The 24,156-nt window shown below is 38.8% G+C and overlaps 1 protein-coding gene across 2 annotated transcripts; it reads left to right on the top strand.

Moving 5' to 3' along the window:
• The first annotated feature begins 545 nt into the window (after nt 1–545).
• Nucleotides 546–23,708, top strand: FAM151B (family with sequence similarity 151 member B). Of its 2 annotated transcripts, XM_036310695.1 has the most exons (7): nt 546–734; nt 7,304–7,429; nt 7,598–7,763; nt 12,255–12,472; nt 16,056–16,160; nt 17,674–17,809; nt 23,352–23,708. In XM_036310695.1, the coding sequence occupies exons 1-7, from the start codon at nt 710–712 to the stop codon at nt 23,509–23,511; spliced, it is 936 nt and encodes a 311-aa protein (XP_036166588.1). In that variant the 5' UTR covers nt 546–709; the 3' UTR covers nt 23,512–23,708. The 2 variants fall into 2 exon arrangements, with proteins under 2 accessions (XP_036166588.1, XP_036166589.1); XM_036310696.1 differs by lacking the exon at nt 16,056–16,160 and having other exon boundaries at nt 23,352–23,703.
• The last annotated feature ends 448 nt before the right edge of the window (nt 23,709–24,156 follow it).

Below are 24,156 nucleotides of genomic sequence, written 5' to 3' on the forward strand. Positions count from 1 at the left end.
AAGCTGAGTAGTGCAAAATCTCGCACTTAAAAAAAACAAAAACCACATTCAAGCCCAGCATGTAAAGGGAAGGCATTTTCTTCGCAGTTGCCTCAGTAAACTTCACAGTCTTCTCACCAGTTCCAAAACCTGCTTCCAGTTTTATTTTTTTCACTTGGAAATCCTTGTAATGATATTCCATCCACGGAACTAGTAACACTATAGAATAAAACGTAATACAACAGAATTATTACTACTAAGGTGCTTCTTATGAAATGAATTATTAGATTTGAACAAATGGAGTAAGAAAAATTAGGAAAGTTATAACTTACAATTCCTAGATTTATTAAATTTCAAGTCCCACCTGCGGTTGCCTTGGCAGGGCCAGACCTAAAGATTTTGGGGCCTCACCCTCTTCCTCTGTCTACCCAGACCCTGGCCTATCTGCAAAACTACCTACCTTTTTTCTGACTATTTTTCCCAAAAACACAATTCGCGCGACACTTGAACAGCCCAGGGCCGCGGAGCCTGCGCACCAGCCGCAGCCTCTGCGCCTGCGCATTCTCGCCACCCCCGCCGCTTCCACCTCCGCTTCCCAAGCTGCTCTCAGGCCGCGCTCGGAGACTGACGGCTCATCCCTCGTTCGCTGAGTCTTGTTTCCACGCCACCTGCGAAGGGTCAGCCGCGGTGCCCACGGCTTAGCGCTTGCAGACCGCAGGCGTCTGTTCCCATGGCAACGACCGCTGGGGGCCCTGGTAAGCACCAGTCCCCGCTCCGCAGAACGGGCTCCGCATCCTGCCTGCACTTCCTTGCCCTGTGCGTGGGAAGAATGGGGGAATGGGACACTTTGAGAGACACCTCTGGCAGCGCCCCTCCCTTTTTTGGATCCTGGCAATCCGCATTCTCAGCGCGCGTCCACAATCCATTGGCCTGGAACCTTGGTTCTGCGTGGGTGTTAAGAGGGGGGGGGGGGGGGGGGACATTCTGACGACAAAGAGTGGCAAGAATATTGCGCCCTACTTCGTGTTTTTTAAGAGAAGTTTTAGGCTCATAGGAAAATTGAATGGGAGAAACAGATTCCCCATATATTCCCTACCTGGATACATGCATAGCCTCCCCATTATCAACATTCCCCAGTGAGCAGTACAGTTGTGAACCTGCATTGACACATCATAATCACCCAAAGTCCAGTTTACCAGGGTTCACTCTTGGTGCTGTACATTCTATGGGTTTAGACAAATGTATAATGATATGTACCCAATCCTATGGTATCATACAAAATAGTTTCTCTGCTCCCAAATACTCTATGATCCAACCCTTATCCCACCCCAATCCCTGGCAACCACTGATCTTTTTACTATCTCCATAGTTTTGTCTTTTCCAGAATGTCATATAGCTGGAATCATATATTATGTCACCTTTCAGATTGGCTCCTTTCACGTAGTAATATGCTTTTAAGTTTCCTGCATGTCTTTTTATTATTTGATAGCTCATTTCTCTTTTAGCATCAAATAGTATTTCATTGTTTGGGTATGCCACAGTTTACCCATTCACCCTCTGAAGAGCAGCTTGGTTGCCTCCAAGTTTTGGCAATTATGAATAAAGCTGATGCAAACGTCCGTGCGCAGGTTTTTGGACGATAGTTTTCAGCTCCTTTGTGTAAATATCAGGGAGTACAACTGGATCATATGGTAAGAGTACATTTAGTTTTATAAGAAACTGCCAAACTATCTTGCAAAGTGTCTGCATTATTTTTCATCCCCACCAACAATGACTGAGAGTTCCTGTTGCTTCCCATCCTCACCAGCATTTGTTATATCAGTGTTCTGGACTTTGGCCATTCTAATAGGTGTGTAGTTGTGTTATCGGAGAAATGCATGGGTGTTTTGGGGGGTTTTTTTGCTAGTGGGAGTGGAGTCCTTAGGATATCTCAAAAAAAAAGAATTTTCTGAGACTCACATGGAAGGATGAGTGATCTTTATTTGTGTGGAATTACATCTCTGGGTTTGTAAAGTCCCATTTCCCTTAAACCAGTCCTGGAAGATGTGCATCTAGGGATTCAGTAGAGCTAAAAGCAATGCCAGCATCCAAAGTTTCCATTCCATGATGGAATTGGGTCCAGTACAGTAATAGGCTAGTTACAGTTATTCAGTCCATTGTTTGGGGACGCATGGCTCTGGGCCATGTGGGCAAATGCAGGGGACCCAAGAGAGTGCACCCCCTGCAATAAGAGTCCCAAGAGATCAAGAAGCAAACTCCTTTTAGGAGCTTAAGTATCTCAAATCTTCAGGTGCTTGAAGTAGCCACACCTACTATAGCTAATGACCTATTTCTAGGTGTGATTGACAGGCAAGTACCTTCCCTATTTCATCCAGACTTTACTGGGCTTTATTCTAAACTGCAGCTTTCTGGTAAAGCTGCACAGATGACACGTTCATAATATTTGGCCTTCTCTTTGCTTCTTCCCAGTTATTATAACTAGGTTATATTACAACGAGAGGCCCAGTGCATGAAATTTGTGCACTGGTAAGGTGGCTGCTGGCCAGCCGGTACTCCCTCCCTTCCCCTGGCTGGCCCCACCCCCTGGGCAAACTCCTGGGCAAACTCCCAGTCGAGGGGACAATTTGCATACTATGCTTTTATTATATAGGATGGTATCAGTTGTACTTTGTTGTTTTGTGTTTCTCTTATGACACATGATGTGGAACACCTTTTCATATGCTTGCCATCTGTTTATCTTCTTTGGTGAATTGTTTGTTGAGGTCTTAAAATTGGGTTGTTTTCTTATTGTTGAGTTTTAAGAGTTCTGTGTATATTTTGGATAACAGTCCTTTATCTGATGTGTCTTTTGCAAATATTTTCTCCCAGTCTGTGGTTTGTCTTATTCTCTTGATGTTGTCTTTCCCAGAACAGAAGTTTTTCATTTAATTAAGTCCACCTAATTCATTATTTCTTTCATAGATGGTGCCTTTGGTGCATAAATAAAAAGTCATTGCCATACTCAAGGTCATCTAGGTTTTCTTCATATTATCTTTTAGGAGCTTTATAGTTTTACATTTTACATTTATGCCTATGGTCCATTTTGAGTTAATTTTTATGAAAGGTATAAGGTCTTTGTCTAGATATCATTTTTTTGGTTGTGGATGTCCAGTTGTCCCAGAACCATTTGTTGAAAAGACTGTCTTTGCTTCATTGTATAGCCTTTGCTCCTTTGTCAAAGATCAGTTGACTATATTTATGGAGATCTATTTGGGGGCTCTTCATTCTGTTCCATTGATCTGTTTATTCTTTCACCAGTACCACTCGGTCTTGATTACTTTAGCTTTATAGTAAGTTTTGATGTTAGGTAGTGTCATTACTGTGTTCTCCTTTAATATTTTGTTGGTTCTTCTGGGTTTTTTTGCTCTCCATATAAAGTTTAGAATCTGCCCTGGCTCATGTAGCTCAGTTGATCAGTTGTCATCCCATGCATCAAGAGATTGCTTGTTCAATTCCTGCTCAGGGCACATGTTCAGGTTATGGACTCAATCGCTGGTGGGGGCGTGCACAGGAGCTGATCGATGTTTCTCTTTCACATTGATGTTTCTCTCTTGCCTTCTCCCTTCCTTTCTCTCTGAAAATCAATAAGCTATTTTTTAAAATTTAGAATCAGTTTGTCAGTATCCATGAAATAACTTGGTGGGATTTTGATTAGAATTGCTTGGATCTATAGGTCAAGTTGGGAAGAACTGACATCTTGACAATATAATCTTTTTATTTTTGAACATGGATAATCTCTCTATTTAGTTCTTTAATTTCATTCACCAGAGCTTTGCAGTTTTCCTCATATAAATTTTGTACATGTTTTGTTAGATTTATACCTGAGTATTTCAGTTTCTGAGGTGCTAATGTAAATGGTATTATTTTCCATTTCAAATTCCACTTGTTCATTGTTCATAAATAGAAATTCAGTTGACTTTTGTACATGAACCATGTATACTTCAACCTTTTCAGTTTAAATTTTTTCCTGACTGTAAACATAATGCATGATCATTATAGAACATTTATAAACTATTTTGAAGTAGGAAAGGAATCCACCTAATGATAATACTCAGAGGCCCCCAGAGTAACTTTATGGTACATTTTTGAACAATTCTGACTTTTAAGAAAATATAGTTAAAATCATAGCATATTTGCCATCATATACTATATATCTCTTTTTAAAAGTTTCACTATTTAAAAAACATACAAACTAGTTTTTTAAAGCATTAGTTTTTAGTGACTTAGAACAACACAGATTTGTTATTTTATAATTCTGACGTGGGTCTCACTGAACTAAAATCAAAGTGTCAGCATGGCTACATTCCCTCTAGAGCAGTGGTTCTCAACCTGTGGGTCGCCTAAGACCATCAGAAAACACATATATAATTACATATTGTTTTTGTGATTTATCACTATGCTTTAATTATGTTCAATTTGTAACAATGAAAATACATCCTGCATATCAGATATTTACATTATGATTCATAACAGTAGCAAAATTACAGTTATGAAGTAGCAACGAAAATAACTTTATGGTTGGGGGTCACCACAACATGAGGAACTGTATTAAAGGGTCGCGGCATTAGGAAGGTTGAGAACCACTGCTCTAGAGGGTCTGGGGGAAAAATCAGTGTAACATAACTTTGAGATGACTCTGTATCTATATATAGAGATTTGCCTCATTCTTTTTAATGGCTGCTTAATGTTCCATTCCCTGGATATACTATAATTTATTCAGTGTATTTACTGTTGGTGGATATTTAGGTTATTTTCCCCTTTTGTTTTTATAAACAGTGCTGCAATAAATATCTTTATATCAAATGTGTCATTTCCCACATGTAAGCACATCTGTTATGGAATAAATTTATGAAAATTTATAAAAGTGAAATTTCTGGGTCAAAGGATAGATGTATTTTTCTATTTAAAAATCTTTTTCCTTTTTTTCTTTTTATTGAGCTAATTTGCACACTTACAGCTCATTCATTTTTTTTTTAATATATTTTATTGATTTTTTACAGAGAGGAAGGGAGAGAGATAGAGAGTTAGAAACATCGATGAGAGAGAATCATCGATCAGCTGCCTCCTGCACATCTCCTACTGGGGATATGCCCGCAACCCAGGTACATGCCCTTGACCGGAACCGAACCTGGGACCTTTCAGTCCGCAGGCCGACGCTCTATCCACTGAGCCAAACCGGTTTCGGCTCATTCATTTTTAAAGCATGCCATTCATCTGTTTTTTAGTACTAGTATATTCAGAGTTGGTATATAATCATCAGCACAATCAATTTAAAAACATCACCACAGAAAGATGTAAAAATAGGGGAAGGGACATACGTGAACTCCCTGTATCTTTCACTCAATTTTTTTTTTTGTAGAGCTACTGGTAAAACTGTTCCCCCCAAAGTCTTAATTCAAAAAATTGCAACTAATTTTGCCTTTCTCTTGGCCCTATCTTCAAAGTTATAGCCTACTTAAAATAGAATTAATGTCATAGATAATTTGAGTCATCTTAAAGTCTATAGATATATATACAGTTGTGGCTAAGTACAAGGTAGCAATTTCATCCATTAACAGGGCAAGGAGAACTTTTTACTTAAATTTTTTTTAGTTTCTGGAGTCATGGTATTTTATTATTAGTATATAGGTTATCCTTATAAAAAATTTGACTGCAGTGTGTTTAATAGTTGAATGGTACTGTGGACCAGTATATACCATTAACTAACATTTACTTTTTTCTGGTAACATGCATAATTACCTTTTTTGTAAGGCTTCTAGTGTATCTCTAAAACTTCATTGTTGACATCCACATCAGTCACATATTTTATCTTGAGAATATACTATGATTAAATTATTTTTCCATTGTTGGACATGTCTGTTATAGCCAATAGTTAATGTGCCTTCTAAAAATGCCTAACTTAAATATTTAAAATACGATGGCCATGTATTTTCACCTAAAAGTCTCTGATTCTATTACATATGCAAAATAGGGCCTAGTGTTTTGGGTAGGAAATTGCTTGGGGGATAGTGGATGCTGCAGCCTAATTCTCTCCTTTATTCTATAGTCCCACATACAGAGTGGTTGCTGAGTCCCATGTATGTTATTTTGAAGTTATATGCTTCTCTTTTCTGTAATCAATTTTTACTTTTTCTTTTCTTTTCTTTTTTAAAAAAAATACATTTTATTCATTTTTTACAGAGAGGAAGAGAGAGGGATAGAGAGTTAGAAACATCGATGAGAGAGAAACATCAATCAGCTGCCTCCTGCACACTCCCCACTGGGGATGTGCCCGCAACCAGGGTACATGCCCTTGACCGGAATGGGACCTGGGACCCTTGAGTCCACAGGCTGACGCTCTATCCACTGAGCCAAACCGGTTCGGGCAATTTTTACTTTTTCTTAATGTGTTATCAGCAGTTTATGATGGCTGGCCATTTTTAGTTTTTTAACTGTTGTTAGGCAGAATTAATAAATAACAGAAGATACAATCTCCTGCATAGGGAACTTGCAGCCATTTGGCAGGCACTTAAATGTTTAAATAAATGAACAAGAATTAGGGAGGTAAGATTATAGATAACTGTTTTCATTGTTTTTCAGCTTTTTCTCATTGCTATTGTAGGATATGGCATAATTTGGGATAGATCTGAATTCAAGTGTTTTGGTCTCAGTTAACTCATATTTTAATGTTTAATTAAAATAAACTCTGGTCTGCCAAAAAGTAATTATAGATATGGGGAATTATATATGTTTGTACATGCTAGATAAATCTGTGAATATTAACTCAGGTATTTACTTAGTCATTCATATAAATGTTGCTGAGACTCATAATCTGAAGGTAAATATGCTTAACTGTGTAATTTAAGGTTCTAAATTGTTAATGTAAATATGGAATGGGGCTTTAGGTGGAGAAAACAATTAAATGTACAAAATTTAGAAGCTTTTAATACAGCTTTGGCTTAACATGTTTTTAAGGGGCCTGGAATCCATGTGACATAGTGTGAAAATTCCTGCTTTAAAATATCTGTGTCTTACCTGTTTTTTTCTTTCTTTCTACATACTTTTTCATGCTTCTGAAATTCAGACTATCCTATATGTTTACTAGTTATTACTTACATCATATGTAGCATGTTTATATATTTATATATATTAAATACCTGCCATATCATACTTGTTCTCATTTTTTAAAATCTCATGTTTTTCTTCGTTGAATTACTTTATTCTCTCTGCTGTGCCCTTTTTTATTAACATTATTTACCCCATATAAAACAATCTATTCTTTTTCATGGAAATGCTGTTATTTTAGGATCTTGGAGCGAAAATATACTGCAGTATTTTCTGAGAAATAACCAGATCACCACAGAAGATGGTGCCCAGATCACCTGGTATCATGCTGCTAACCAGAAGGCACAAATGAATGAGGCACTGAAAAGTAAGTCAGTGCAGTTATTTATATTTACATTGGGTAATAGATGAATCCAACTCTTTAAAAAATATCTGAGCATATATGCAGGTACCAGACACCTTTTATTTTTCTCAAAAGGTCTGGCATCTTCTGCAGTCCCTATTTTGTAAGTATTAACTTCTTTTATTTGGACAGGCACTGCCCACATGATAGAGGCTGATGTCCTCCTCCCAAGTGAGGGATCTGACCATGGCCAGCCGATCATGGCCCATCCCCCTGAAACAAGTAGTGATAATACTCTCCAGGAATGGCTGACTGAAGTTACAAAAAGCAATAAAGGCATCAAGCTGGATTTTAAGAGGTATTTATACAAATATATTCAGTCTTCTGGTTGTTACAGAATAATTTTTTTTGGGGGGGGGGAGTTAATAGCCTTTCATATCTGTTCCTGACTGACTAACTTTGTACTTTTATCTAAGTTGAAATGGAATTGCAGACTGATACATTCTAGGAATGGATCTAAGACCCACTGAGCTGTTTAAAGTTAATTTTTATAAAGGAATTTACTGTAAGTGACCATACGGTAATACAACAGTAAATTTACAATGCTACCTTTGTTAAAAGGTAGTCCAGAAGAGAAGGAATTGAGAGAATTTTGTTGAGGTAGTTAATGCATATTCTACTTGATTTATGTTGTTATATTTGTGTATAGGGGATTATTTAGATTTCTTCAATAACTGAAATATTCCTTAAAAATAGTATTTTGGAGGCATTGATAATGAAGAGCAAGATTAAGTGCCATTTCCTTCCCTGTAGCTTTCACAGTAAGTTTTACTTTTCTGGTATTTTGGTAGTGTGAAAATTATAGGTAAAGCCAGAAATATATTGGGTCACCATAGAAGCTCACCATAAGCACTAAAGCAACTTCTATGAAAATCTAGGATTTGTGGTAAGCCTACTTCATCTCTGAACAATATTTTTGAATTGAATGATCTCAAGAAATTAATAAAGATTTGGAAATCTGCCTGGCTGGTGTTGCTCAGTGGTTGAGCATCAACCCATGAACCGGGAGGTCACAGTTTGATTCCTGGTCAGAGCACATGCCCAGGTTGTGGGTTTGATCCCCAGTAAGGGGTGTGCAGGAGGCAGCTGATTGATGATTCTCTCTCATCAGTGATGTTTCTATCCCTCTCTGCCTCTCCCTTCCTCCCTCTGGAGAAAAAATAATATATATTTGGAAATCTTTATTCATAGAGTTATTAAGAGGACTCTAGTCATTGTTGTGGGGCTAAATATACCAATAAACCTCCTTATACTGTTGGTGAATTCCAGAGCTATTTGCAGTAAATGGAAAAACTTTTAAGATGGTGAATGTTCCAATTCCATTTAATTGACCAAGAAATTTAGTCCCAGAGTAGTTAAGTGATTTACTTAAGGACAACAGCTGAGCTTGGCAGCTGAGCGAGGACCAGATTTCAGGTTTCCTGGAGCTAGTTCAATATGCCATGAAACAGTACTTGATCTTTAATGCCTGGTGACTCAAAGTTTTAGAGCTCCTTGCCTTTTCGTGTGTTTAGTTTTTTGTATGTTTATTATTGCCCCTGGAGTTATTCCCTGTGATGTATTCTTTGGCTCCTTGCCAGTCAGATTAGCTCATTTATTTTTTTAGATCTATATATTTATTGATTTCAGAGAAGAAGGGAGAGCTAGAGAGAGATAGAAACTTCTATATTGTCAATCATTGATCACCTGCCTTCTGCACGCCCCCTACTGGGGATCAAGCCCACAACCTAGGCATGTGCCCCAACCAGGAATCAGTTCACAGGTTCATGCTCAATCACTGAGCCACACCAGCAGGGCAGCTCATTCATTCTTAAACATTGACAGCTACTACAAAAGGCCAGTAAAAAAAAAAAAAAGACTTTTTGGTAATAACATATTTGAAGGGTGTTGCCCGTCTGCCTAGAAATTGCACCCTGAAGCAAAACTCTTCACCTTCTCAGTAAGAGAAGCTGAATGACCTTTTAGTCAAAATTTACTACTCGCCAAAACCGGTTTGGCTCAGTGGATAGAGCGTCGGCCTGCGGACTGAAAGGTCCCGGGTTCGATTCCGGTCAAGGGCATGTACCTGGGTTGCGGGCACATCCCCAGTAGGAGATGTGCAGGAGGCAGCTGATCGGTGTTCCTCTCTCATTGATGTTTCTAACTCTCTATCTCTCTCCCTTCCTCTCTGTAAAAAATCAATAAAATATATTTAAAAAAAAAAATTTACTAGCTCTTGTTTTGTACATTGAAGTTAACTTGTTCAGTAATAATATTAACTAAGTAATATATGATGATTTAAAATTTTTATTTGGAGTAGCAAACTCCCCTGTGTTTTAGCAAAAATTATTTCCCCTTAGAATATAATTTTAAATGAGTTATTGTAATTTTAAGTGTGATTTTAATTATGTCATCCCTAATTTCTAAATGAATTTAATAGAAAAATAGGATGTGATATTCAGAAGTTTGACATACAAGTAACTTTTTAGGAAAAAGAATTTATTCTATAAAAACAAAGTTTAAATTTTTTTCTAGGGATTTAGAAAAGTACTAAGCAAAGAGAAATTTTAGATAGTATTCTGATCAGGACTTCCCTCTTCAAATTATCAGTGTGGCAAACCTTTAAACAGTCCTTTATGGGAAACTTAATACTAATACATGTAAGAACTGAGAATGTAATTAGAATTACATGGAATTTATAGTTTAACTAGAGGCCTGGTGCATGAAATTCATGCATGAGAAGGGTCCCTAGGCCTGGCCAGCGATCAGGGCCAATCTGTGGGGTGACTGGCAGGGCGTTTGGGACCCCCGCTGGCACCTGCCTTGTCTGGCCTGGCGCCACCCACTCACTATCCCCACCCCCTACCGGTCAGGGCCTGTGGGCAGCTCGTGCATTGAGCATCTATCCCCTGGTGGTCAGTGTGCATCATAGCAACTGGTCATTCCACTGTTCCGTCGATTTGCATATTAGGGTTTTATTATATAGGATTGAGAGGGATGTGTCATTATACAGGATTTATAATATTGGGTCTTCCAGGCTTTTCCTCCACATATACTCCTTTAGGATTATCTTGTCAAGTTCTAGAAAAATAAGAACTATAATAACGAAAGTGTTATTTCCTTTAGTAAGGTTTTATGTTTTACTTAATGTAGGTTTTGTTTTTCATATTTAAGTGTTTAGTAAGGGAGAGTATCATTACTTTTTGTATTAGTAGTCTATATTAGTGGTAACTAAAATATTTACATATAAAATAGAATATGTATATTAAATTCTTGCTTCATTGTGTCTTGTGTCATAGTTTCTTATTGCCACAGTGCTTTACATGTAGTATATGCTGATGGAATTTCACTTATATATGCTGGAGGAATTTCAATTTTGGGGAGAAAATTCTGTTTGACACTAGATATTGTCAGATGGAAAACCAATGTTAAACAGCCCTATGTCAGCTTTCTAAATTGAGGAAGCCTAAAAAGTTCCCCCAACCTCTGCAAACACCAGATTTCTTAAGAAATCAGAGTCCTTTCCAGAAAAGAGTTTCAGGGTTTCCCCCTCTGCTGCACCCAGGAGGAGCAGAACCCCATAGGACTTGCAGACATGCAAGCTTTGGAATCACAGGTATAAGGTGCTTGCTACCAAAAATGGGGGAATTTGTAGGAAGTACAGTGTCAGATGACCAGTATTGTCGTTTTAACATGGTATTGATACCCTTCAAGGCAGAATGCATTTGAGACAGAGAAATACAGAATCTGCATTAGAATTTGCAGTGTTAGAGTTTATTAGTCCACTAAGATCTAGGGCCTCCAATAAAAAAAAGAATGAAATCTTACCATTTGAGACAGCATGGATGGACCTAGAGGGTATTATGCTAAGTGAAATAAGTCAGACAGAGAAATACAAATGCCATGTGATTTCACTTGCATGTGTAGTCTAAAGAACAATATAAATGAACAACAAAACAGAAACAGACTCCTAGGTATAGAGAATAGACTCATGGTTGCCAGAGGGGAAGGGCATTGGGGAACTGGTGAAAAAGGTGAAGGGATTGAGAAGTGCATATTAGTAGTTACAGAATAGTCATGGAGATGTAAAGTACAGCATAGGAAATATGGTCAATAATATTGTAATAACTATGTATATGCCAGGTGGGTACTGAAAATATCAGAGGGAACACTGTAAAGTATATGATTATATAGCTACTATGCTGTACACCTAGAAACGAATACAAAATAATCCTGAATGTTAATTGTAATTGAAAAATATTTTTTAAATTAAAACAATATATATATAAAATCTAGGCCCTCCATTCCAGGGGCAGAAGAGTGGGGGAAAAGAGCTTACCACATGGGAGCAGAGTGAAAGGCTAGCGGCTGGTCTCCTCTGCTTTTAATGCACAGTATCCTTGCTCACTAATAAACGTGACCCCAGAAATAACGGGATTATCAGTTTTTCTTCGTAAAATAGAGGGCCCAAAAGGAGTGGAGTGAAAAGCGGTAGAAGCATAAGCAGAAGGATGCCAGTCCCTTAGTAAGAAAGATGGAAATGTGGAGAGGGGATGCTGAATGTTTTCCCCCCCAACATCCATCTTTCAAGTTCTTAGCCTCCCATCACAGTAGTCACTAAAAGCTAATTTTCTTAGAAATCAAAATAGGCCTTAAAGGGTCTGAAATGGTTCAGCATTATAAGTAGTATAGTTTCCAGAAAAGTGTATGTATACATTTTTTAAGAGGAAAAATTAGATAGTCTGAGTAAAACCTTATTGTTTCAAAATCTCTAGGTCTATCGGTCATTGACAACAAACTGTGTTTTCAGTCTGGCAGCTGTAGAGCCAGCCATGATGCTCTTGGAAAATGTGAAGAAGCGTCTGAAGCGTCCTGTGTGGATTAACGCTGATATTCTTCCCGGTCCAAATGGAAGCAGCAGAGTAGTGGATGCAAAACCTTTTATAGACACTGTGACTTCCTTCTTTCCAGATGTGACCTTTTCCTTGGGTTGGACAACAGGATGGCATCCTGAGAAAGTTAATGAAGGTAATAATTTTTAAAAATGTATTTCTTGGTGGTCAAATTAAAATATACTCTAGCCCAACCGGCATGGATCCGTGGTTGAGCGTTGACCTATGATCCAGGAGGTCACGGTTTGATTCCCCGTCAGGGCACATGCCCTGGTCGCGGGCTCGATCCCCAGTGGGGGGGTGTGCAGGAGGGAGCTGATTAATGGTTCTCTCTCATCATTGATATTACTATTTCTCTCTCCTTCTCCCTTCATCTATGAAATCAATAAAAAAATATTTAAAAAATATATAAATACTGAAAATATAAAAATACCTTTAATACAAAACCAAAAGCACATTCCACAAAATCTAAGAACCTAATGGAGAGAAAGGTCTAGCGCTAAAGATACGTGTATGATTCTTCTTTCTATTATTTCAGTAGACACTTCACTCACTGGTGACATTCTGTCACCAGCTTCCATGGGAAATATTTATTGGCAAGGTCTAGATGAAAGCTGCCTCTGTACATACTTTAAACAAATCCTAAGTTGGTCTCTTTGAACTTGTAAAACATTCTATAGTCTTTTTTTTTTTCTTTTTACTGTGGAGCAAGCTCCCATTGTTAGATGAAAGATAAAAAAAAAAAATGGTTTTAAGAGCTTTCCATGTGATTTGAGGCCAGAAGTAGGGCGAGTGTGAGTGCTGCTCCCTGGACATTGGAAGGGGCTCCCATGTAGGGTGCCGGGGCCTTGGTGCCCTCCTGTTCTCTTTGGCTGGATAAGAGTGTGGGAGGCCATGCACTTCTTTCTCCTCTAGGCTCGATCCCTTCTTTCCTTCACATGTTTCTACAGAAGGACCTGATATTTTCAGCTTCTCTTTTCTGGCTGAAACTTACTACACTATTTGAATTCATCTTTCTATTTCTTCATACATCCCTAGGTAGTAATTTCCAGGTAAACAGCCAGTAAGCCATCAGATGCTATGGACACCTGTCCATGCGGTTAAAATGATGAACTAAGAAGGTATTTAGAACCTATGGAGATGTGAGCTTTTATCCTGTGTTTAGGGCATTCATTTTTTACTTTTTTACTATTACTGTTTTTATTTATTTTTATTAAATGTATCAGGGTGACATTGGTTAATAGGAACATAGAGGTTTCAAGTGTACATTTCTGTGATACAAGATCTGTATATTTCACTGTATGCCCACCACCCAAAGTATTATTGTTTTAGATAGGAAGTTTTTTAGTCTAACATGAGATTTGAATAACTACTATCTAGTGACATTTAGGTTATAATCTCTTGGACCAATAATTGTTATGATTGAGAGAAAAAATAATATGTATAATATGTTTTAACTTAATTCTACTTCAACTTTCTAATCATTCAAATTTTTATTAATTTCATTAAAAATTGTAACATATAATTTAAAGTGTTTAAAGAAGGTAAACCAGAAATGATTTAGTACCTTGCTTACTAATTCTGAACTTCTTTTAGTCACTGTTTAACTCAGACTTTAACCTCAGCCTTGAATTGAGTTAAACCATATCTGGGTCTTTAAGTCATGTTGGTGTTGAATTATTTAAGGCTGCTTTCCCACACTGGCCTCTTGTCATTACCAACGTGTGTTTTATCCTCCCTTGCTTCTTATGCCACAAATTTTATAAAGAGATTTTATGTTTTTGTTAATGGAAGTATAGCTTCTGTTAGCAATAATGTTAAGTGTAGCTTCTATTAGCAAATTTTCTAATTAAAGATGTATAATTTTTTTCAGATTCAAAAGGAAAGCAGACATTTCCCTTCTTTCATGAGAAATTTAACTGCTAACCTAACATATTCACATAGGCTTTCTGTAAAATGCTCTTTTACTGACCAATGCTTTTTTACAACCTGCTTTTGATAGATTCTGGGTTATTTTAGAAATACAATTTTTTTTTCTAAAGTTTTATAAACAGTTAGGTGTGATTTTTACAATGTCCTAGCATGATTGAGAGCACATATATAAAAGTCTACCACTATGTCTATTTTAGGTAAAATGTATTAGAAATCTGGACTAGCCAAAAGCTTAAAAATTGAAGTTAAATGTCACCCTGATAAATTAAAGAGGAATACGTAAATAAATAAATAAAATTTAAAAATTTCAAGTTAATTATTACTTAACTAGAGGCCCGGTGCACAAAAATTTGTGCACTTGGGGGGGAGGGGGGGTTCCTCAGCCTGGCCTGTGCCCTCTCGCAGTCTGGGCCCCTCGGGAGATAACGACCTGCTGGCTTAGGCCTGCTCCCAGGTGGCAGAGGGCAGGCCCAATCCCTAGGTGCAGCCCCTGGTTGGGCTCAGAGCAGGGCCGATTGGGGAGTTGGGGTGCCGCCCCGTCATGCACAGAGCAGGGCAGATTGGGAGGTTGTGATGCCACCCTCAGTCACGCTCAGGGTAGGGCCGATTGGGGGGTTGGGGCACCATCCCCTGTCACACTCAAGGCAGGGTCGATGGGGAGGTTGTGGCGCCACCCCCTGTCATGCACAGAGCAGGGCCAATCAGGGGGTTGGGGTGCTGCCCCCATCACACACAGAGCAGGGCCCATCAGGGGGTTGGGGCACCGCCCTCTATCACCCACAGAGCAGGGCCGATCAGGGGGTTGGGGCGCTGCCACTCTCACATTCAGGGCAGGGCCGATGGGGAGGTTATGGCTCTACCTCGTCACACACAGAGCAGGGCCCGTGGGGGGGGGGGGAGCTCCCCCCTATCAGGCACAGAGCAGGGCTGCTCAGGGGGTTGGAGCCCCGCCCCCTGTCACACACAGAGCCGCAGGGCGATCAGGGGGTTTGGGCGCTGCCCCCTGTCACGCTGATCCCAGTGCCGGGAGGCATATTACCCTTTTACTATATAGGGTAGAGGCCTGGTGCATGGGTGGGGCCGGCTGGTTTGCCCTGAAGGGTGTCCTGGATCAGGGTGGGGGTCCCCACTGGGGTGCCTGGCCAGCCTGGGTGAGGGGCTGAGGGCTGTTTTCAGGCTGGGGGTGACTGAAGCTCCCAACCGCTCCTTTTTTTCTTTTTTTTTTTTTTTTTTTTTTTTATTCTGGGCCAGCTTTACCTTGAGGCTTGGCTCCAGCTCATAGGCCTCCGCGGCTGAAAGTAGGTTTCTGGCCTTTGCTTACAATGTTTCGAATCTGCTGGCTGAAGTCCAGCGGTATTTGTTACAATGTTTCTTAAACTGCCCGCTCAGAGGCCTGCAGCCGCAGGCGGGGAACGTTGGTTTCCTCCGTCACTGAGGCAACCAAGCCTCATGTTAGTTTCAAGCTGCCTGGCTGCCGGCCGCCATCTTGGCTGACAGTTAATTTGCATATCTCGCTGATTAGCCAATGAAAAGGGTAGCGGTCGTACGCCAATTACCATGTTTCTCTTTTATTAGTGTAGATCAGCTAACCAACACCTACTAGCCATCTTTCTCTTAGAAAAGAAAACGTAATTAACATAAATGGAAGATCTTAGTTTATAGGGAATATTAATGATGAGGAAGTGCCTAAAAGTCTTAGAATCTTTAAAGTAACTACTGTGTCAAAATTTGCTTTTTTTGCACTTGAAATATTAGTAAATTCTTTTTTTTTCATTTATTGATTTTAGAGAAAGAAGAAGGGGGAGAGAAGGGAGAATATTTTTATTGTTCCACTTATTCATTGATCGATTCTTGTATGTCCCTAACTGGGGATCAAACCTGCAACCAGAATGGTATGTAACCAATTGAGCTACCCAGCCAAGGCATTTTTTTTTCTCAGATTCGCTGTGGATTACTTGTGGCATGATTTTATTATTTTTTTTATTATTTTTTTTCATTTTTTTTTTTATTATTAGTTAAGATATTAGAAATGTGTCCTCATCCCCCCCATTAACCCCCAACCTCCCCCCCCACACACACACACACACTCATGCTCCCATCCCCCTGTTGTCCATGTCCATTGGTTTGGCTTATATACATGTATACAAGTCCTTCAGTTGATCTCTTCCCCTTACCCCCACCCTCCCCTACTTTCCTTCTGGGGATTGATAGCCTGATCGCTGTTTCTCAGTCTTTGGATCTGTCCCTTTTCATCAGTCTGTGTTGTTCTCTATAATCCACAAATGAGTGAGATCATGTGGTATTTATCTTTCTCTGACTGGCTTATTTCACTTAGCATAATGAGCCAATGATACCACCGATAAGGGTTTAATTTCCAACATTTACAGGGATCTCATGAAACTTAACAAAAGGAAGATAAACAATCCAATAAAAAAATGGGCAACGGACCTAGATAGACACTTTTCAAAAGAGGACATACAGAAGGCCGAAAGACATATGAAAACATGCTCAAAGTCACTAATTATACGAGAGATGCAAATCAAAATGACAATGCGTTATCATCTCACACCTGTCAGAATGGCTATCATCAACAAATCAACAAACAACAAGTGTTGGAGAGGATGTGGAGAAAAAGGAACCTTTATGCACTGCTGGTGGGAATGCAGACTGGTGCAGCCACTGTGGAGAACAATATGGAGCTACCTCAAAAACCTAAAAATGGAACTCCCATTTGACCCAGTGATCCCACTACTAGGAATATATCCCAAGAAACCAGAAACGCCAATCAGAAAGGATATATGCACCCCTATGTTCATAGCAGCACAATTCACCATAGCTAAGATTTGGAAACAGCCTAAGTGCCCATCAGCAGATGAGTGGATTAGAAAACTGTGGTACATATACACAATGGAATACTATGCTGCGGTAAAAAAAAGGAACTCTTGCCTTTTGCAACAGCATGGATGGAACTTGTGGCATGATTTTAGATTTAACTTTCATCTACATTTTCCACCCAACATATTTTCTTGCACTAAGTGATATTTTAATTCTATATGTATTCAAATGAAAGTTTGCATGAATTACCTATGAATTTACATATGTAATTTAGTTTTTATTTAATTGACTTTAGTATTCTAGTAGAGAAGTTAAATTTCTTTCTTTTGCCCTAGCCAGTTTGGCTCACGGGATAGAGCGTCGGCCTGGGGACTGAAGAGTCCCAGGTTCGATTCCAGTCAAGGGCATGTACCTTGGTTGCAGGCACATCCCCAGTAAGGGGTGTGCAGGAGGCAGCTGATCTATGCTTCTCTCTCATTGATGTTTCTAACTCTTTATCCCTCTCCCTTCCTTTCTGTAAAAAAATCAATAAAATATATTTTTAAAAAAATTTCTTTCTTTTGATTTCAGGTTATAGTTGGACAATGGTGAAAGAGATGGAATGCATATGCAATGAACTAAGTCAGCCTGTAACTTTTCCTGTCAGAGCAGCATTAGTCAGGCAGTCTTGTTCTCAGTTTCTTTGGCTGTTAAAGAAATCAAACAGGTATGTATAAGTTTAACAGCATAGAGTGTGCATGTGAGTGTGTGTGAAAGACAGAGACAAAGGATGGAAACTAATTATGTCAAGACGGTGTGTGTAGGAGAGGATATGAACACTGATTCTGTAAGCATATAGACTCCCTCACTAGAGTGAAGCTTCTTTTTTTTTATATATATATATATTTTATTGATTTTTTACAGAGAGGAAGGGAGAGAGACAGAGAGTTAGAAACATCGATGAGAGAGAATCATCGATCAGCTGCCTCCTGCACATCTCCCACTGAGGATATGCCCGCAACCCAGGTACATGCCCTTGACCGGAATTGAACCTGGGACCTCTCAGTCCGCAGGCCGATGCTCTATCCACTGAGCCAAACCGGTTTCGGCTAGAGTGAAGCTTCTTAATGAACCTTAACATTGTCTCTTCCTCAGTTTTTGCACATAATAGGTGCCCAGTAAATGTCACTTTTTTCATTGCTATACATTGACAAATTTTTAAGCAGATAAAATAGTTACCCTCTGAATTCTATAATAATTTCAGAAGTCTATTCCATGAAAACTTTTTTTTCATCCTCACCCAAGGCTATTTTTAATTGATTTTTTGAGAGAGAGGGAGACAGAGAGAGAGAGAGAAAGAGAAAATGAGAAACATTGATGTAAAAGAGAACAATTGGCCGCCTCTACGAACCCTGACCAGGAATCGAACCCACAACCCTTTTGGCTTACGGAAGGACACTCCAGCCAACTGGGCCACCCGGCTGGGTTCTTTGTCTTTGAGGCTTAGTAATTTTACTAGACTGTGTCTCCATAAGGACCATTCTGTACCTTATGGAGACACAGGGATGTGGACTTCTTTTCACTATGTAGATTCAAATGTTATTTTCTGAAATATTTCTGTGAATTATATTTTTATATATTTGTTCTTTTGCATTTGTAACACTATGATTTCTCTTTTAGGGACTCCTATTATGAATATGTAAATCTCCTTTGCTTATCTTTGTTATCTATTATTTTCTCTCTAGTCTCTCCTTTTATTTGCATTTTATTTGATTTGATTTTATAATTTGTCTTTTCTGTCCCTTACTGTATTTTCAATAATGTCTTTTCTTCCTTGTATACCTTTAGATTTAATATTGTTTTTGTAATAGTATTAATTTTCCACTTCTTTCCTAAGATCTGCCAGTTAATGTTTTACCACCTCCTTTCTGTTGTCTTGCATTTGAGTTCATATCTCTACTTTGTGCTCTTTCTTCAGAGGCAATTGCATCAATTAAAAAATGTTTGGTTGTGGTTTTCATCTGTTTTGTGGCATTCTTTTTGTTCATTTGTTTTATCTTTTTCAGCTATCTGATAGTTATTTAAAGATGAGGTATTTATTATTCCATCTGCCATTTGTTTTTTCTTATATTTTATTGTACTGTCTTGTATAAAACCTCTGCCAAATTATTTTGATTATTCTACTTTAACGAAAGTGAGGTCTTTTAGATCAGCTACTTGTCCAATGTTCATATTTGAGAGGAACTAGGGCTATGGTTCTTATGACCCAGAGAGTCTTACGTGTGAGTTTGTTTAACCTTTAACTTCTCCCCAGTCAGTGCTAATAGGTGGTTGTAGTTTAAGTAAAATCTTCCATCTATTTCTTAAATTTAAAATGTTGGGTTTCCATAGCAGTGGCCTTGTTCCCTATGGCATTTCTGTGTAAAGTCTTTCCTTGTCTCCACTGCTTCTCGGGACCAAAGCTGATCCAGGAAACTCTGTAAAGTGTTTAGGTAGAAATTGCTCCTCATCTGTAAGTGGCGTTTGTAGGCTTCCTCTGTAAACTGCTACATGGGCGAACTCCATCTCCTTATGTACCTGTCTGGCCTTAATGTATTGCCACTGGAAACCTTTTTTACCTGTTTTGTAATTTTCAGTTTCAGCTCGTTCTTAATTTCATTGAATATCAAGTTTCTGTTTTCATTCTTCTGTTCTTTTTGCTGCTTTTGGGTGATTCTTAGGAGAAAAGGGAAGCAGGGCTGACTTTAGGCTGCCATGTTCAAATAGGATGTTCCTACCATCCCATTTCTTTCATTATCTCTTGCCTCAATTTTCTCATCTTCCACTTCTTGTGTAGCCAATCACTCCCCTGAAATTTCTCATTTGAAGATCACACTTTGTTCAAGCCAAATTCTTTACCTCTGCAACACTTAATTAAGTACTGCTGGTCACCCCCTTCGGTCTGAAACTTCCTTGTCTTTCACCTCATGGCATTGCACTAAGTGGGTTCTTCTGTGTCTGTCTAGTTCTTCTTTGTTGTTGATGATTTCTTTTTCTCCATCCTTAGTGTTTCATTTCTCTTGACTCCATCTCTTTCAGAGTTTTCTTGTTTTAAATATGAAAGGTGAAATAATAAAGCTTTAATGGAATATAGCACTAGAAACTATCTTCACTACATTGGGCAAGGGGAAGAATTCTTAAACAAGATACAAAAATCACTAGCCATAAAGGGATATGTTTGAGTAATTTGAATACATGAAAATTCAGAAATTCTTTCTATCAAATGATACCATGAAGAGCATGAACAGGATAGACAGAATTAGGGAAGATTTTTATCTAATCTAATGAGGGAATATGCAAATTGACCATCACACCCTCACAAAGATGGAGTCCCCCAGTCATTTCAGCCCCGCCACTGGCAGCAAGCAGGCAAGCAGGCCTTGCAGAGAGCGAGCGGACAGCAGGTCCTGCTTGCCCATTGCTGCGGCAACTGGCGGGCAGGCAAGCAGGCCCCACAGAGAGTGAGCAGACAGCACGGCCTGCTTGCTTGCCCGTCGCCATAGCGACTGGCAGACAGGTAAGCAGGCCCCGCAGAGAGCAGAGAACCACGGAGAGCAGGCCTAAGCTGTCAGTAGGACATCCCCTGAGAACTCCTGGATTGGAGAGGGTGCAGGTCGGGCTGAGGGACACCCCCCCCCCACTTCCCCGTGCACGAATTTCATGCACCAGGCCTCTAGTTAGATTCATAAAGAACTATCATTCTATTACTTATATATCACAATTTATTTATCTATTCTATTATTGAATGACATTTAGATTGTTTCATGGTTTTATTGATTTTAGAGAAGGAGGGAGAGAGAAACAGCTGTGTGAGAGAGAAATATCAAATGACTGCCTTCGCACACCCCCTATTAGGGAGTGAGCCCACAACTTGGGCACGTGCTCTGACCAGGAATAGAACAGGCAACCTCTTGGTGCATGGGACGATGCTCAACCTGCTGAGCCATACTGGCCAGAGCCGTTTCATGGTTTTGACTGTTACAAAAGATTGCTGCTGAGAACATTTATACACACACACACACACACACACACACCCCTCATGGTGACATGTGCCTGCATTTAGAACAGTTATATCAGGAGAGAATTCTAGGAATAGAATTTTTAGGTCTTAGGGTATTCATATTTTCAACTTTAGTAGATAATGCTAAACTATTTTCCAAAGAAAATGAATAAACTGTAGTAGCTACATGATTCAACTTGGATAAATTTCACAATGTTCAGCAAAAGAATCAAGACCAAAAATTATATTCTATACCATATTATTCCATTTATATAAAATTCATTAAAAGAAAAAATTAAACTGTTTTATTTAGGGATGAATACATAGTTGGTAAATAAAGAAAAGCAAGAAGATGGCTACCACGAAAGTCAAGGTTGTGAGGACTCCTGGGGAGAGGCAAGGTTGTGGTGGGGCAGTGACAAAGGTGCCTCTCGAGGTGCTGGTAATGTTCTATTTCTTGACTTGTTTTAGTTACACTGGAGTTAATTTTCTAATAATTTGTTAAAATGTACACTTACACATTTTTCCTACATATGGTATTTCACTATAAAAAGGGCTTTAAATATAAGACCTGAGAATTGATTTGAAGGAATACAATTCAAGATATCCTTAGGCGATTTTATTTTTCCTATTTTAGTTTAAGTAAACAGGGGGAAGATTAAAAGAGAGAACTCTAGAAAGCTCTGGAAAGCTCTTTTTTTAAAAAAAAAATTATTTTTTATTGATTTCAGAGAGGAAGGAGGAGAGAGAGATTGAAACATCAGTGATGAGAGAGAATCATTGGTTGGCTGCCTCCTGTATGCCCCCTACTGGGGATTGAGCCCACAACCCAGGCATGTTCCCTTGACCAGAATCGAACCTGGAACTCTTCAGTCCACAGGTGGGCACTCTATCCACTGAGCCAAACCGGCTAGGGCTGGAAAGCTCTTCTTTTAACCTCAGTTCACATCATGTCTTTTTATACATTTTGTCACCATAGTGCTCAAAATCAGTAGATGCCATATTAGCAAAAATAATAGATTTATAAAGTAGTTCTCATTTTCTTTTTTCCCCCCCGTTCTCAGAATTTAAAAGTCCATTTTGATTTGTCACATAATATTGCTATGGAAGAAAATCCAAAAGTACTTCCCTCTATTACATTTCCAGAATGGTGTCACCATCCTTAAGGACAGGAATGTGTCAGTATAACAAGAATATGTGCCTTCGTTAGACTACTTTTTGGTCATTGGTAGAAAAAATGCTTTGGAGATTTTCCCCTGGATTTGACATGTTTATGGGGAAAATAAATACGAAACTAACAGCTTTGCATTTCTCTAGACTCCAGTGCAACAGGAAAATGTCACTGAAATGAAAATATACAATTTATATAGCATTAAAATTCTGAGCATATTCTTTTTTTAAAATATATTTTTATTAATTTCAGAGAGGAAGGAAGAGGGGAGAGATATAGAAACATAAATGATGAGAGAGAATAATTGATTGGCTGCTTCCCGCACACTCCCACTGGGGATTGAGCATGTAACCTGGGCATGTGCCCTTGACCAGAATCGAATCTGGGACCCTTCAGTCTGCAGGTCGACGCTCTATCCACTGAGCCAAACCGGCTAGGGCTGAGCATATTCTTATATCCATAACAAATCTACATATAGTATTAATGTTTTTTAACTCTAGAAGTAGATCTAAATTTATTCCATTTGGTATTTTCAGTGACATCTTGTAGCATATCTCAGACAGAAATCCCCAGAAGGAATAGTGAAGCCACTTACAAAGTGAATGAGTGTTGGGGGTGTCAGTGGCACTTGTGTCTGTTCACAGTCTCTTCCAGTTGTGCGCTGACTCTGGTCAGGCTACTGACGAAACCCAGGTTAGAGCTATAGCATTTGTGTCGAGAACAGATTCCTTGATCAGCAGTGCAATCTCCTCAGTTCTTTTGTCCAAAATTTGGCCTATTTTCAGTGCTACTAGTCTGAGTTTCCAAAGCCATTTAACATTCCTGTAATTCAGATACAGCAGTTAGCTAATTTAGCACCAGCACTGTAATTTTTTTTCCTCTTTAGTCCATTTAATGTTGATGAAGGAATGAAGGGATAATTTCACCATTGCTAATTAATTTTTTTTATCGGTGTGCATTTTGGTTGGAGACAAACTATTTTTAGGCTTATTGGAATTCCTCATCACTGTTTCTTATCTTCCACTTTTAACTATAGAATTCTGTTTTATTTTAATGCAGGTACAGCTTGACTATATGGACTGGAAAAAATGATAACTATTCCATTGAAGATTTACTTTGTATTAGAGACTATTTTGACAAAAAACAAGTTTTCTATGATATCTTGGAACCACAAAATTGTGAATTTAAACAAGCCATTGGAATAAAAGTTAATCTCTAAGAAGATTCTTCTAAATTATTTGGTTTCATAATCCTCTGCTCTGGTCTGAATTAATTACCATATAAATTGTGATGATTGAGTTATGCTCCAATTCATCCAATGAAAAAATACGTATTGAGTCCTAGCTGGTTTGGCTCAGCAGATAGAGCATCGGCCTGCGGACTGAAGGGTCCCAGGTTCGATTCCGGTCAAGGGCATGTATCTGGGTTGCGGGCACATCCCCAGTAGGAGATGTGCAGGAGGCAGCTGAATCGATGATTCTCTCTCATCGATGTTTCTAACTCTCTCTCCCTCTCCCTCTCCCTTCCTCTCTGTAAAAAATCAATGAAATATATTTTAAAAGAATACATATTGAGTGCTTACTGTGTATTAAGCATATGTCCTTATAATACTGTACTTACCTAAAAGATTTGGAAAGAAGAGATTTCATTGAGCCTAATCTAATAATTTAGAAAAAATGATATTTAAAACCCTTTATAAAAAATAATTCTGATATACTGAAAATAAAGAATCCATGTGTCATAATAGGTATGAATCACATTTTGTTGGCACTTACATTCCAGAGATCCACAAAAATGTGGCACCCTCTTCCCATTTTCCTGGAGAATTGGTTATTTCAGAGACTACAAAAGAGTAAGAAGGCTT

This window comes from Myotis myotis, unplaced genomic scaffold, assembly GCF_014108235.1.
Source record: "Myotis myotis isolate mMyoMyo1 unplaced genomic scaffold, mMyoMyo1.p scaffold_m19_p_5, whole genome shotgun sequence".
NCBI lineage: Eukaryota > Metazoa > Chordata > Mammalia > Chiroptera > Vespertilionidae > Myotis > Myotis myotis.